Source organism: Pholis gunnellus (assembly GCF_910591455.1).
Source record: "Pholis gunnellus genome assembly, chromosome: 15".
Classification (NCBI taxonomy): Eukaryota; Metazoa; Chordata; class Actinopteri; order Perciformes; family Pholidae; genus Pholis; species Pholis gunnellus.
Genome location: NC_136542.1, coordinates 11799210 through 11815543, shown reverse-complemented (window position 1 = coordinate 11815543; position 16334 = coordinate 11799210). Strand labels below are relative to the sequence as shown.

General features: G+C 41.1%; 1 protein-coding gene across 1 annotated transcript; it reads left to right on the top strand.

The window, feature by feature from the left end:
* On the top strand, positions 1-12709 carry lrrc9 (leucine rich repeat containing 9; the record flags this gene model as incomplete). The annotated part of the gene is made up of 32 exons (XM_079174694.1): positions 1-57; positions 192-407; positions 654-794; positions 1017-1080; positions 1176-1246; positions 1752-1934; positions 2396-2551; positions 2691-2899; positions 3027-3158; positions 3273-3449; positions 3542-3662; positions 3929-4064; positions 4157-4297; positions 4375-4502; positions 4893-5066; positions 5154-5273; positions 5462-5650; positions 5740-5865; positions 6041-6181; positions 6364-6541; positions 6697-6917; positions 7012-7134; positions 7226-7356; positions 7477-7585; positions 7680-7813; positions 8302-8429; positions 8856-9073; positions 9930-9998; positions 10898-11023; positions 11980-12169; positions 12405-12561; positions 12676-12709. The coding sequence occupies 32 exons, from the start codon at positions 1-3 to the stop codon at positions 12707-12709; spliced, it is 4500 nt and encodes a 1499-aa protein (XP_079030820.1).
* Positions 12710-16334: the final 3625 nt, after the last annotated feature.

Here is a 16334-nt window from a genome sequence, read left to right as displayed (position 1 = left end):
ATGATGCAGAGTGTGAAACATAAGCACCGCGGGGACGAGGAGGTGGTCAAGGAACTGGTGAGTAAATGGTATCAAGGTTTAGATCCAGTTTTAATATTTGTAAAGATATGAAATGTTGCAATGCAATGGTTTATAGTTCTGTATTTTTGCTTGTATTATTTTCACTGCCATATCAATTTCTTCATCAACAGTGCTTGGCCAATGGAGTGTCCTTTGAAAATATTGAGCAAGTAAGCAAAGTCAGCTCTCTGGAGATCTTCTTCTCTGGTTTTCCCCGCATGGTTGGGCTCTCGTTCTTCCCAAGGCTCTGCCAGTTTACCATTTTGGGCCAGAATATAAAACACATTGAAGGACTTGAGTGCTGCCCTCTGCTTCGGGAGCTCTGGGTGGTCCAGTGCCATCTGACAGTAAGTTTGTTATGCTGGTAAGGTAAAACAATAATGCAACCAATCATTAGAGTTTGGTTTCAGTTTTTATTGGTAGTGAATCCAACTTATTGTTTTATTGCAGTTTTTTAAACCTTATGTCATCACATGTCCCCCCCCCCCCCCCCCCCCCCCCTTGTGGCATTTAATGACAACAAATATTGCATGCATTGATGCACAGCCCACAGTTTATTAAACAATAATGTGTCCCATCTTCTTATTTTGCAGGGGATATCTGGGCTACAGAATTGTCTACAGCTAGAGAAACTTTACCTGTATGATAATCAGATCTGTGAAATAGCGAATTTAGAATCGCAGATCAACCTCGAAGTCTTGTGGCTCAACAACAACTGCATAACTCAGATAAAGGTTTGAACTCTTGTCTTTCTGTCTGTCTGTCTGTCTGTTTGCATGTTTATACAACATTCTACAATATGTGTTAACCTGTGATTTCTATTGATTTGGCCCACAAAAACGACATATTACACAAACTAACACATCAGAAAATATGACAGCATGTTATCTAAAGATATCGTGCTCCTTTTTTGATCAGTTATCTGCTATGTGTGTGTGTGTTTTCTTCTTCTAAAGGGCTTGAACACGCTTCAAAACCTCAAAGAACTAAACCTTGCGGACAACAATATTGAAAAGATTGGTAGGTTTTACATTCCTCTGTATGTTTGTGTCACGTTTGATTGCGATTCAGTGAGCTGTTTGAAAAAAATAAAATACTTTTAAACTTCTTTTAAGGGCATAGCCTTGATCCTAATGTCAGCCTTCAGAATCTTAATCTGTCCGGGAACAAGATCAGCTCATTTAAGGTGAGAACAGAAATATGCTATTGACATTTCTTCCGTATGAAGTTTTCCTACTTGTTTGTAACATATTATTAAAATCCTTGGTCTGATAAGGGCGATTTAAAATTCTTGTCAGATGTCAGGCTCCAAGTCACATTTTCAATTATTTCTACAATGCGCTGGCTTCACAAGACCTTCAATAAGGTATTGAGTAGCATCATTTCAATTTATATCATTCCGGATTCAATGATATACATTCATGACTGCATCTATTTAAAAAAGATTTAGAAAACGACTACTAGATTTTTGTGATATGACATTTTTCGTGTTAGTCAGTAATACACTTTAGACATATACTGTAGCTGACGGACTCATTCAGAGCATTTGTACTTCGTCATTGTACATACATCTGGTTTGTGTATACATAGTGTCTTTTGTGTTTTTAGGGAACAACCTGAGCCTTTAGAGTGAAGAAAAACCTGTTTATTGAGCTAGCCTGTGTGTTCTGCTGTTGATATTGGTGTAACAGGAGCTGACCCTGCTTGCCCGCTTACCCCGCCTGAGAGAACTAGCACTGAAGGACCCAACGTCAACCTCAAACCCAGTGTGTCTTTTGTGTAACTACGCCACACACGTTCTTTACCACATCCCAGGCCTCCAGCGACTTGACACCTATGATGGCTTGAGCAAGCAAGCCAAGGAAGCAGCTGAGGTATTGAGAAGACCAGCAGGATTTCTGCGTTACACCAACTGAGCTCATCTGGGTCTCTGCTGTGCTCGTCAGAGGAAACAGATTCTCTTGATTTATGTTGATTGCTAATGATTTGCTTTAAGTTCTAATAACATTTCCCTTAAATGTTCCTTAGCTAGCTTCAGAGATATTAGAAAAAAAACACACACATTTGTTCTTTATTTGGTTGTTACAACTCATATTTAAATTGGGTCAAATATTTGAATCCAAGACACATTTCTTAATTCCAAAAATGTTCTAGGTGTTTTGCATTACATATGCACATTTACCTTTGATTTAGCTTGACACATATAATACCTTTGGAAACCTTATTTAGGTACTGAGTAACATCAAATCAGGTTTAAACAATGGCTGTCTATATAAAACAGTATGTTATACTTTTTTGCTTCTGTGCGTTTTGTTTGCCTTGTTTCCCCCTTTAGTCCACAGTAATGAAGAAAACGATGTACTACAACATGCGTGTACGTACTGCTCAGAGGAACCTGGCAGAGGTCCGGCTCAGTCTGATGGAGAGGAAGAAAACTATGTTACAGTTACCGGGAGAATGCATCAGAACACTCAATCACACCCTCAAGAGTGTATGTACAAGCCTTGAAACATTTTTGAAATGATTTGAACAGCTGTAAAAAGAGAACCGTTATTTAGCTGTGATCTCCAGCCTCAGGTTTCTGTTGTGCACAGTTAAGAAAGCATGTTTTCATCTGGATGCATACCTAGCTTGAAGGTGAGCTCTCCAAGGTGCCAGCTAGTTGTAAGAAGTCTGCCTGCACGTTGGAGGACGGATCGACCCACTTGGTTGACGGTTCAATCGACAGAAGTGACCAAACCACTGACATCAGTCGCGATCCAGCCGTGGAGCACAAAATACACAGCAAGATTGACGCACTGAGGGAGAGGCTGGTGCCATGGATGAGGAGGCTGAATGAGTCTGTATATTTGAATAAGATACAAAGAGAATTTTATTTTTGCTATATAGAATTTAGCCTCATACTGGGCATGTTCCTGTTTGATTAAAGAAACTGTCCTAATGTGAAAAAAATAATGCTTCCTCAGGATTGAAGCCTGGTATGAGCGCAGTTTGACACAAGCCACAAACATGATGGAATATACTGTCCAGTTTCTATTGATGGAGCTGGAAAGTGTTGGAAATATTCGGTTGGAAGAGGGCTGCTGCACAGACCCATGGTACGTACTTGGTACAATATTATTAAATACAATCACAAACATTTTCAGTTCACCAAGGACAAACCAAAAGCAGAACCCCCTTAACCCACATTTTTTATGTTATGTACCCAACAGGTTTACTTCCTGTTGCGACCTCCTGCATTCCCGCTTCTCTCATTCAGACTTTAAGGTTCGCAACATTGCTGGCATTAAGATCAATAAAGTTATCCGCATCCACAACAATGCTTTAAGACAGCGCTTTGAGGACAAACTTCACACCCTTCTAGCAAGCGAAGAGTCTATTTCGTCACAGTAAGTTAATTTAAACTGTAGTGAAATGTGATGATAATTGCATTTTTTTTTCTCCCAATAATGACATGTTTATCTGATTCAAACTTTTCAAGCAGGAATTACAGACGTCGGCTGGAGTACTTGTTCTACATAGCTGACCCTGAAAAAAATAGCGAGAGGGAAGAAATTCTGTGCATTCTAGAGGAAGGTTTCAAAACAACCGAACAAAATAAGGTGTGTTTACTTCTGTCCACCTTCCCACAACACTCGACCCCATCGCCCAGCATTTATTCCTCTGGAGCATTGAGAAAGTATTTCAAGCAAGCAAATCATGGATTAGTAACTGCACTATACGTATACATAACAAAATGAACAGTGAATTTCTATAGGTACAGAAATAACTACACACGAGTGCTACGAAACAGAACAGGATCATGAATTTCTTGTTTTCACATAAACTTCAAATCATGCTGACTTTTACCATGTTGACTTTGAACTAGGCATTGGAAACAGAGGGTGCTATACCTTTATCCAACAGCCTGAGTGTGGCTGAACAGCCCAGAATTGAACACGCACTGCGCCAGGCCAGCCAAGAGGATTCCAAGCACAGTACGGACACAAACCACTTCAGGCACGGTGAGTTAGTTTTGCTCATAGTTTTATATTCCCCTCAGCTGTGACTGTTGTTTTTTTTGTTTTTCTGAAATGCTACTGTTTTTTGCCTGTAGGTCAGATTATTGTTTCCAAAGTTTTTGTGGGCCACAGCGTGCCGATCCGAGAGGGAGACCCGCTGGACAGAAGCAGATATCCCAACGCGTTCTCCGTTTATCGCAATGTGGACACTAAGCACAGAACTGCACCAAGTGAAGGTATGCTGTATTACAAACAACAACACAAATTCAGTCAATATTTGGGTAATGTGTTTACATCTGTGTTTTTCATTCAGAGAGAACCAACTCCACCAAAACACACACAGGTCCTGAGTGCAGTCCCAGACAAAGACAGTGGTTTGTGTTTGACCATGAGCTTGTCCTGCCTGCGTACATCATTTATTTTGAATACATCACCACCGGGGTAATTCATTCATTGGTTTTGTTATTGTTTGATATGACATGAGTCATTAATAATTCTTGGACCAGTTCTGTTCTGCATCTATATATTCCTTTTGGTTACGTCCTGTTCAAAGGGAATCTCATCTTACTGTTCTACGTACGACACATCTATGATATACATGTATATATAAATAGATAAATCGTCTTTTCTGCGTAACTCTTCAGTGCAATCTCATGTGATCAAAATTCAGTAGCATGGCTTTAAACCAATACTCACAGATGATAAAACGTAATTCTCCTCCCTAGTTGCATAGTTGTTTTACAAATCTTAATTGTATTTTAGTACCCATTACAAGTCAATAATTGTGTACCTACCAGGCAGTTCATATGCCTTGTGATATGTTGTTACTAGGATCAAGAACAACCACACAGCAAAGGCATTGATGAGACTCCGTCCAACGATATCATCCTAGACAGTGAAGTCCTCAACATGGAACCTATGCTGAAACCGCAGCCCAGGTTGTTGAGCTTGGATGACAAAATCCTGCTTAACGTGGCCAGAGCCAATGTCCTCAGTCAAATCACTGTACGTTTTCTGGCTTTTCAAATGACAACTTGGGTTTTGAAGCCATGTCAGCTACTCACGATAATCTTCAATGTATTGAACCTCCAGGTGCTGAACCTTCATGGCAACAGTCTTAGGAAACTAAAGGAGATTTCCCGCCTCACAGCTCTGCGGCATCTTACCATCAGCTTCAATGAGTTCACACACTTGGATGACATTTCTCACATGGTAGGGGGAGACAGGGGATGACAATAGGAAATGTTATTATTAAGGTTAAACGAATCATTGTCAAAAGTCATGTGAGTCATAAGAGACCAGCATTTTCATAGTAACCTCTATACGAGGAGACTGTGTTTTGGAATATGGCATAAAGTGGAAACATTTAACATCTACTGTCTCCGTTACCTAAAACACAGCCCAACCTTAAGTTTTTGGACGCTAGCCACAATCGCCTAGTGACCCTAGAAGGGCTGAGGTTGGGACAGCTCCAAGAGCTCGACCTGCGCTGGAACGAGCTGACCAAGGTCGGAGAGGATACAGCTGTGCTGAAAACACACACACCTGCTCTGCTGAAGCTTGACACCCGATTTAACCCCTGGATCGGGGTGCGTGCTGTTATCAAATGAAATCTCAAAAATATATTGTACAAGGAACAATAAGGAGATATACAGTGAAGCTGTTTTCCTTTTTTCAGTCCAAAACAGTCCGAATGACCATACTGGGCCGTCTAACAACCCTCACACACCTGGACGATATGATGGTAGCAGAGGAGGAGGCTGCTTATGCTGTTCTAATGGCGGCTGGATCCAAAATTAACCAGGTTAAGATCTTACAGATATCGTTAGTTGCTGTGCTTTTGTAGATTTGAATATTGATTGTGTCAAAATAAGTATTAACATGCTCCAATGAAGAATGCATACAGTTTGTGAACATTGACCTGTATATGTCTTGATCCGCTTGAGAATGTCAATCAGACCTGTTGACATTCTGCACAGGCATTTCTTCTGGCTCACTCGAGTACCAACAGGGACCGACCCCGTAGTCTCAGCCTGCTGTCAACAGCCCAGCTCTTATGTCCTCTCAGTCCTGCACCCCAGGGCCTCACCCGAGAGCTGGAGCTTGACTGGAGTGCAAAGGTGAGCTACAGACTTGTGGGTTTCTCCCTAAAGGTGTGATTTCTGATTTCTAAAAGTGCAATTGTAAAGCTTTAGGAAAATGACCCCTAGAGAGTTACCAGGATTTAATTGTAATACACGTTCAACAAATGTAATGATTTATAAAAAATGTTAATGTGTTTGTGGCCCCACATATTGTCCAGATCACTGTCCTAAACCTTGACAGCCAGAAGATTTCCAAACTGATCAATCTGAATAAGCTGGTCAACCTTCGCTGGGCTTCCTTCAATGATAATGACATTTCTAAAGTGGAGGGTCTTGACAGCTGCTTGAAGCTGGAGGAGCTTTCCCTCAACAACAACAACATAAGCACACTCAATGGTTAGTCACACGATCATCTTGACAATGAAGTTGGGATTACACAGTTCAGATGTACCTAAAAAAGAAGTTGCTTCTCATTTAAGTCTTATACTCCAACCCTTAGCACAGCAGCCATCTTTATTTCTGTGTCTGTCTTTGCCCTCTGTTTTTTTCAGGACTATCAAAACTGCATCTCCTAAATAAACTGAGTGTGGATGGGAATCAGCTGTCTAGTCTGGATGCCTCAGCCTTAGATCGGCTGCCTAACCTCTCCTTTATGTCTGTGGAGAACAACTGTATCAGTTCTGTGCATGGCATCAAGAGAGTTCACTCCCTTCTTGAGCTCTACATCGGCAACAACCAAATCTCTACGTCCCGTGACATCTACTATCTGAAGGCAAGTGGGAGAGAAAGAAGGACAGTAGGTTTCAGATTGTCCCTTTGTTTTCCATGCATGCTGTCTGAGCTCATATGCTTCTCTTTCTTTTTAGGAATTGACAAACCTCATCATTCTGGATCTTTATGGGAATCCTTTCGTGGAGAAACTGGAAAACTATCGGATTTATGTTGTTTTCCATCTACCCTCCCTAAAAGCTCTGGATGGCGTCGCAGTGGTATATACTGGCATTGCAGTGGTATTTACCCACAACGGCAACCAGTCAAACCTTTCAGATATTGTTTCGTATTTGCTGTTGTTTTCTCTAGGAGGTGACTGAGTGTGAAAGTGCAAAGGATATGTTTGGAGGACGACTAACCCCTGACATGGTAGCAGAGAAGCTGGGCCACTCAAACTACTCAGACATCACCTACCTTAGCCTGCAGTCCAGCTCCATTAGGTAATAGAGACTGGCTAAAGAGACATATAAACACAAAACACGTGCATAAATGAGCAGGATTATAGTGATTTACATAGTTTGAAAGACAAGGCTAAATAAATGGGTTTGTTTCCTCCACAGGATGGTTGATCTGTCTCCAGCAGACCTGTTCTGTAGTCTGTGCAGTGTCAACTTAGACCACAACAACCTCACCTCTTTTTCTGGCCTCATTTACCTGCCCAACATCAAAGTACAAATTACACTGAATGTCAACAAACTACAGGCTGGCTTGAAATGCACCTGAGCCATGAACAAATCATTTATTTCCAGTGTCTTCTTTATAGGCTCTGTGTCTGAACTACAACCACATTGAGTCCATCCTGCCCAGACGGAAGGCTGCCCTCACAAACAGACAGATGTTGTTGAGCAAAGTTCACTCCAGTGGTTACGGCCAACAGAGCCCATCTAAAGGCAAAGGGTAACGCAGTTCTTATTTCACAAGTTCATGTATGTTTACATTTTACAATGTTGCCAAGTGTGAAGAATGTGTAAACTGTAACCATTAGGGGGCAGCACTGACCACCCAGTGGATGAACTGTCTCTTGATAGTTGAATCTGATTTTTGTCTCAGTTGTTGCCTATAAACCATCCTACAAATCTAGTGGTAAACACAGTTTCAAGATGTTTTGATTTGATTCCAAATAAGTTAATATTTATTTCCTAAAACAAATTATATATTAATGTAAAATCTGTATTAATTATATGATCTTCCAACCACATCCTTTTATAGAAACCAGTACATAAGCAGTGCTGTGACAGGACATGGTTTTGTTTGCCCTGGCTGTGATTGCCTTTAGGTGGTCTGCGTGTGTGAGGTCTGACCAGTTAAATTAGGCAGCAGAAGGAGAAAGAGATGTTCATTTAACCACAGAGGTTTCAAGCTGTCATTCTGTGACTTTGTTTAAGGGAAACTGGGCCCCTGGAGCCACTGATGGGCAGCCTGGAGGTGCTGCATTTGAGTCACAATGGCATCTCCAATATGGCCAATCTGCAGCTCAGCAGGCTCACCAATCTTAAAGCACTCTTCCTTCAAGGTATGTATGGTTGGCGTACCACCCCTCCCTCACACGGCCTGTTAAAAGTGCAGTGCATAAAGCCTGTGAAAAGGCAAACACTGAGCGCAAAGTCTCCCATAGACTGTAGGCCAGGTGGGAGACGAGACCTGAAGAAAAGAATGACTGACTTTCTTTCAGTTGTTTTTGATGGCTTTTGAGTTTATATTTGTCAGAGGGATTTGTCCCACAAAGCCAACCTTACTTATCCATTCTTCAGTTTTTGCTTTCAAAGCCGTCTCTGTAAATTTCAGTGCTTTTAACACCCAACAAATGTTCATTCTGCTTTTAAACGCTGCATTTGATATTGTTTAGGGTGTTTAATTCTCTCTTTTTTTATACACAGAAATATCTTTTTATTGTTTAAAATATCTTTTTATTGTTTTGATGAGGTTTCTCTTGCAATAGGTAATGAGATCAGCCAGGTGGAAGGATTGGAGGGGCTTCACCAGCTCAGAGAGCTTGTGTTAGACAGGAATCGGATCAAAGCTCTGGCTGATAACTCTTTCACAGCCCAGAACGTCCTGCTAGAACTGCACCTAGCAGAGAACCGGATCCGGGAGCTCAACCATCTCGATCCTTTGATTGAGCTCCGCAAGCTCTTTCTTGGCATGAACAAGCTGCAGGTATTCTCCTTCAGCAGCAGTGGTCTCCTTAAAATGCTGGATTTTGTTGATGTTTAGATTCAAATTTTTAATAAAACTGCATATTCAGATTTTCTTTAAAACTGCCATAATGACTCACACCACAGTGATTTCCTGAGGTGACCACCAAGGTCACGGTAAGCTTTTGTGCAGTTTTTGATTTACCACCAGATTTTACTGATTGGTTCACATGAAAATGTGTCAGATGTTTTAGAATGTATTTTATGCAGCGTGCAACAGTATTACTTTTCCCTGCATTTGTAAAGACATGAAGTATAGTAATCATGAGTCATTACCAACCCACTGTGGCATGCGAGGGGTAGCATTAAGGAGAATCAAGTTTGATTGAAGGTCAGGTCCGTGTGTATGAAGAAAGAGGGGAACAATCAGGACAACGTGTAATCAGCTTCTCAGTCTGCATCTGCTTCTCACCCGGGGCGAGTGATTTGCACTTTTGTTGCTAGTTCCTTCTTCCCTTCTCATCCTTAATGTTTCCATGCATTCAATTAAGATATAAAATACAGCAATCATCCCAGCCCTACAGTTCTCACAGTGGGGGCGTCTTTGAATTACAGCCAAATGCAACCATAAACCTGGGAATGAGAAAAAACACCCCCATGCCCTGTTGCGTGCCCAAACTCTCTCATGAGATTAATGAGAGCTCACACATGTAATCTCTCCCATCAGCTGCTTCCATCCTTCCTAACCCAAAATTATGAAAGGTCCAGCTCTGATACAAATCTCTCCATTTTCAACACAGAGTAGGCTACAACCAGTGGGAAAGATGAGCAAAATGAGTGGGTAGTGAATCAAATCTTTGTTTCTTTACTCTTTGTAGGACATCACAGAGCTTGACAAACTAGAAGTTCTTCCTTCACTGACTGAGCTCTCTCTTATTGGCAACCCTGTAAGTGTTACAAGTGCATTGAACATATTGAGGTAATGTGAAAAAGTATTTTCCAAGTTTGTTTTCCTATAATGAGTTTTGCCTAGTTATGTGAATCTAGCTTTCAGTCACAGGGCACTTTGAATTCTTCCACTCGCTAACAAATGATCAAAAGCACGCTCACAGGCTCAATTTCTCACTTGCACAATCCAAACCACTATCCCAGTGTAACTCTCTGGTTCCAAATTAAGCGATTACATGATGGGCCATCTGCTGTGCCTCAAACTGGCTGGCATCAGAGACAAATCCCTTGACCAAATGGCAGGGGACTATTGGCCCGGTTACATCACCCATCTGGAGCTCATGGATCAGGCCTGAACAGAGCCTGCAACCCAGGGCCTCCCTATAGTCCATCGGGCAATGCTCAGCTGTGGGCGCCTCTTTTCTGCTGGACCCCATCCCCCTTCTCTTCCCATAGGGGGGGTTAATCCTGCCAGGGGGTAGAGGCCAACAGCCACCCTGGAGACAATACCTCCTGCTTTTGACAGCATGAGATTGCTACCTCACCCATGTTCCCTAGCCAAAGTCTGTCTTCTCCTCTCCGCTGGACATCCATTGGCATACTCTCACAAATTCATCACAGCAGCAGAGTCCTATAGGAACATGAAGTTCTGTGACTGGACAGGCTGAATTTGTACCCAGGCCAGAGGGTGCCCTCACCTGGGAACTATCTGCTGCTGTCAGCTGGGTCACTGGAACAGCTGTTGGGAACATGATAACTACATTGGGACCCACATAGCATCATATTTATCCCAGATGTCTCAGGGCAAGCGTCACTAATGCTCCACAATAATATTGATGAACTCTATAATTTTTCACCAGGTTGTTTCATCAAATAGGTGCTTTTTTTCTTCTTCCAGGTGGCAAAAAATTCTCTCTACAGAGCAGCAATGGTACTCCGTCTGTCCCAGTTGCTGGTCCTGGACGAAGTGATGGTCACCCTGGAGGAGAGGACCAGGGCTGAACTCTTCAGTGCTGATCCATCAGTGAGAACTGCACACAACATCACTCGGAAACAATTGCACACAGAATGTACAGTATATACATAAATGTGCAGGGTCGTAGCTACCATTGAGGACACAAAGGTATTTGCAGTATTGCAATATACAGTATTTTTTGTTTATTTTTCTTTGAATTTGATTACTTTAAGGACAACAAATTAAATAAAAGGCTTTAGTATTTTCTTACCTTTGAACAAATAACTTGTCTGTGTTAAAAGCTCATAATGGTTCTTATTAGGTAAGATGCAGTCCAACTGAAAGAATCAAAATGTCAACAACCAAACCACTGCCGCTAAAAAGGGGGAAAGCTTGGATCAAACTCTTTCAGTCTGACTGATTTGATGTTCATGTAATGAGAGACCAAGGCAGTAATTCTCCTGCAGCTCTGAATTAAAAGCAGCCTAAGCCTGCTGGCATCATCCTGCTGATTAGATGAAATGTGCCCGGCCGATAATGCACCAGTGGATTTACCCCCTATTAGCCAGGTCAACACGACCCCCTCTGCTTGTTAGCATCATAGATGTGGAAATGACAGAGCAGAAGTCCTGGGTTTTCTCATTAAAAACACAAACTCAAACCTCCCCTATTGACTCTCATAACTGTCATCTCGGTTGACCGTCAATATATGTTGTGCCTCTGCTTTTGTTTGAATTTGAACATTGTTATTGATGAGTCGTATTTACTGTCCCCCTATAAAATGCTTATATATGTGGAACAATAAGCAATCTTCTCCAATCCCTCGTCAAGTGTGCAGGAGGAGTGGCCGCACTGAAGTGACAGTAGTGGCCACAGGAAGGAAGAGAAAAGCGAAACTGTTTGAGTTAGGAGTTGAGTTGGAGTCTCACATTATCTGAATATCTGCTTATGTTTTAAAATATAATCCTGTTCTGGAATATTACGTCTGTCTTCCTCATGGTCCTTATTTAATATTTCTCTTAAAGACATGCTTCCAATGCCCTGGAGCTTCTCTTCCTACCACTGTCATAAACCTACCTGGAGTGCTATCCCTCATGCCTCGAAGCATCCCTCTAAGAGGAATGACTATAAGTGGAGGACTACAGAACTTTATGCATGGGCAAGATAACCTGCTCAGTAATGTGGACGAGGCCCAACCTCATTCCATAAACAAGTGTGAGTGTGATATTTCTCCTCTTGAAGATAATGTTTCTTGATGAATATGATTGTGTGTAACAACAAGCTTTAGATCGACACAAACTGTTTTTTCTTTAAGTTTTAATACAGTTGAAATGATTCACTTTCTAGTATACTGTATATACTGTATATACCAGAACAATGTACTGTGTATTGTATTAACCACTGGTTTGACACCCCTTATTCCACACCCTTGTATTAATTCCCAATTCAGACAAGAAGCACAGGCACGGTAATGCTGTTCGTAACGGCCAAGCTGACAATACATTTAGACACGTTCAAAGAACAGGAAGCAACCTGCCAACCACAGGTCTCCTTCTTGATGGAAACCGAGTCGTCATAACCTATCCCAGCCAGGAGCAAGACAGCAGGTTGGTAAATCCAAAATTCAAGAGTCATGATTATGCTTCTTTAAAATGTGAGGGATCTGTTTTAAAGACAATAGAATACACGTTTACTTTTTCCTCGTACTTGTTATTTTGCAGATTTCCAATTGGTGGAAAACCTCCCCCCATGTAGGAGCTACAAGAGGTGGCGCATACTCCGGTGAAAGGTGTAACAAAGCTGAACACATGCAACAGCCATGTGGTACGATCATATATCATCGTATTTTAGGGCATCATATCTTAAGGGTGGTGTTATTGTAAGTGTGCCTTAATGTATATGAGCTTCTGCATACACGTATGTATGATGCATATTTAATGAGGAAAAGTTCAGAACATGGGGCAATTCAATTTTTTGACCTCACAATAAATAACTTTCTGTAACCTTTTTTTATGTTTTTGCTGTTTACATGTCAATAAATCACCTCTGGCACTCTTGCGTTTAAGCTAAAGCATGTTTGGTGTTAAAGAAAATTAGGTTACTTGAAGGTTACACGTAGTGCATCCCTTTCAAATGCATTCATAATGACTGTGACCTTATTTTTTATCCACATATGTGGATCACTAACCATGGTAATCTGAGGATGAGAGGTTTTGGTTTCATTTCTGCTGCTATCCCATCCTTGGCCCCAAACAAGTGAAAAAACACCCACAGATGTAAGGGCGTGTGAGGCTGGCATGCTGCTTCCATGGGGTCAAAAGGATCCCCAACAAGTGGATAATCCAGCTTTAGCACACCTCTCTGTGGACAATAATCTGCAGTCACTCAGATAAAGAACTAATCTTGAATGAGGTCCAAATGGATTTCAGAGATTGTCGGTTTCATCATGTTAGCCTCTTTTCGAAAACCCCTCCGCAGTTTTGACTAATAGGCAAATCTCGTGTGTTGTAACTGGAAATGAACCCACTCTATTTGATATTGATGTTAGTTCTGCTGAACATGAGATTATAATCCTTCCTGTCTTCCTGACAGTTGAGCCTGGAATCCTGTAGTTAACAAAAACACCAGTCTGAGCCTTAAATGACGATACAGCCCATAGTATGCGGTCTGAAATGTGGTTCCTTCTGGGACCATTAAACTAATCATTGCATGATGAAAATCCCCATGTGAAATTATTTAGATAGGACATCTGTTTTCATTAATCAACCTAGCCACTGTGCAGACTATTATCTTTCTCACCGACCTCTTTTAGAGTTAAATTATTGTTTGTACTTTTTCATAATAGATACTCCTTAAAAAAAGACGCACCATATTTGCCAAATACTGGAAACAAAAGCAGAGAGTTTTACCAAGAACACCCTTTCCAAAGGACTTCTCTTTGAATCCATTTAAGCCAGAAGTAAAAACAGATGATGCTTGGTGCATTTGCAATATGTTAGATAACGTATTCCATTTGTGCATGAAAAGAAAATATTTAAAAGACATATAAAATAGTGATAATGACATACAACAAATTGAATCCCAAAAAAAGTAAGAAACAAAAAACAACAGCAGAAAAACCCCCCAGAACAAACACATGCATATTAATATGCACATACAGTGAGAACACCCCCTCCCACTATCCCAATCACTCTTGTAGAAGCAGCAACATTTTCTCTTATATTTCTAATCAACCTGAACTCCGTGGCGGTAATGTGACCACTAGGTGTCCTTAGAGCTCCATTAGCTCTCCCTGTAGGACACTGCTAATCAGTCCTCGATGTATTTACCACTTGCCCTGTAGATAGTAATTTATCAGTTGAGGGCGGTTATGTGCGTATGCTTTAGTTTTGTGTTCCCTGCCTGTGTGGCCTTTGCTGAACATACGAGGCAACAGTGAAAAGCTCTCCCCAAACAAGCTCCTCTAATGCATGTACTTAACTTCACTTAATTTGTGTTAATTCCCAGCATTAAGCGGGGCTAATGACTGTGCAAGTGAGTGCACTGTCATTACCTTGCTCTGCCTGACATCAAATGGCAGCTGATGGACTCGCATATAAAAAAAACCCTCTAATGCACAGATTTAGGAGATCTGGGAGAGCTCTCAAATGCATTAGGTATTGCAAAGGATAATTACACACTTTATATTTATGTACAGTATGTGCAGTATGGATATGTTAGAAATATCACTGTTTTATGCAATTGTATGTCTATGTGTAAGTTTATAGTGAGCATACCACTTCATACAGTATGCTTCACTTTGCATATCTGTCAGTATTTTTAACATTAATATGACATTAGCATAAAGATTGTGAATAATTCATCGGTCCTGAGTGAATTCAGATGCACTGCTCTCTCTGTCTATCTCTCTCCCTCTCTTCGCTCCTCCATGTGAGTAGACCACATGGTTCCTGGCTGGTTTAATGGGATGGAATGTGACAGGTTATGTTTTCATCTGCCTGATATGGAGCCTGGCTCGGGCGGGAGGGAACGAGGGGGAGAAAGAGAGACAGAGAGAGGGTGGAGAGGGGAAAGTGAGTTGGTCTCTACAGTTGTGGCCGGGATTCATAATTAGACATGTTTGTGCTTGTTTTGAATCAGTTATAGATGATGCTCCCCCCACCCCACACACACACACACACACACACACATGTCCACATAGAAAAACACATGCTCTGTATGGGGCCATTACTTCTGGTCCACTAATCCCCTACATTTGCTGTGTCTGTGAATTCAGAGCACCATTAGTCCAAGACTCTGTGAATAATTGCTGAATGGACCGTGTTTTCACTGCTATCTACTCAGGTTCCAGTGTTGGTTGATGTTGTGGGTGAAGTGAGAGGGATGAGGACATTGATTGATGTTTGATGCTGAAGATAATGCTGCATCTTGTGCAATGCTTATCAAAGCATTATGCGCCGTACATGTAATGGATGAACAGCATTCACTCAACAACTCCACATGCATTTCACATTTATCAGCTTGTATTAACGTTAGAAGGGCTTCGGTAGAGGTTACAATTACATCAACATCATCACTTGACTTGGAATTGCTGTTCAAAAAATAAAATGTTTTCTCCACATTTGGCTGCTGATGGCAAACAAATTCAGATAATGAAAATATAGATTATTTTGTTTTCAAAAGGTGCATATTATGTCCCAGAGTTCATTTTTCATCCCCACAAATACATCCTCTATTCAAAAACAATCTTGCCATATTGCTTCTCTTGAAATCTGTCATTGAGTTATTGTTGTCGCTTGTCATTTTCCTGTAATTTGTTTTCTGTGAGGCTCCCTGGAATAAAGAGGGAATGGAGAGAGAGGAAATACAGATAAAAGAATGCAGTGAGAGTGACAATTATTATGAAAAGGAAAATGCTTTATTTTGTGCAGATATTTTGGATGGCAGCATTAAATCTTAACTGGTTTTCATTTCTGGACTTGCCTGCAATTTATCACATTATTGAACTTGTGTATCATTTATCACATTATTTCAATCACACAGAGCGCGTCGCTCGGCTAAAATGGCCAAAACAAGGTAACCAAACAACCGACAAATATCCAATTTCCTTTAACACGAATCAATTTTCAGACCACCGTCAGATGGCCTTCTTTTTGCAGATTGTAGCCAATTTGGTATCAGCCTTTCTTATTTCATAATGTTTGCATTTGCATCCTTTCATAACTCTTAAGTCTTAATTCAAGTTGATATTCTTCATCAGGCAGCTATAACAACAATGGAGTAATGATTTTAAATAAGTGGTGCTATGGGAGGATTACAAGGTGCAATACATGTTGTTGTGACTGACAGGCTTTTTTGTTGTGATAGTTTATTGTGTCCT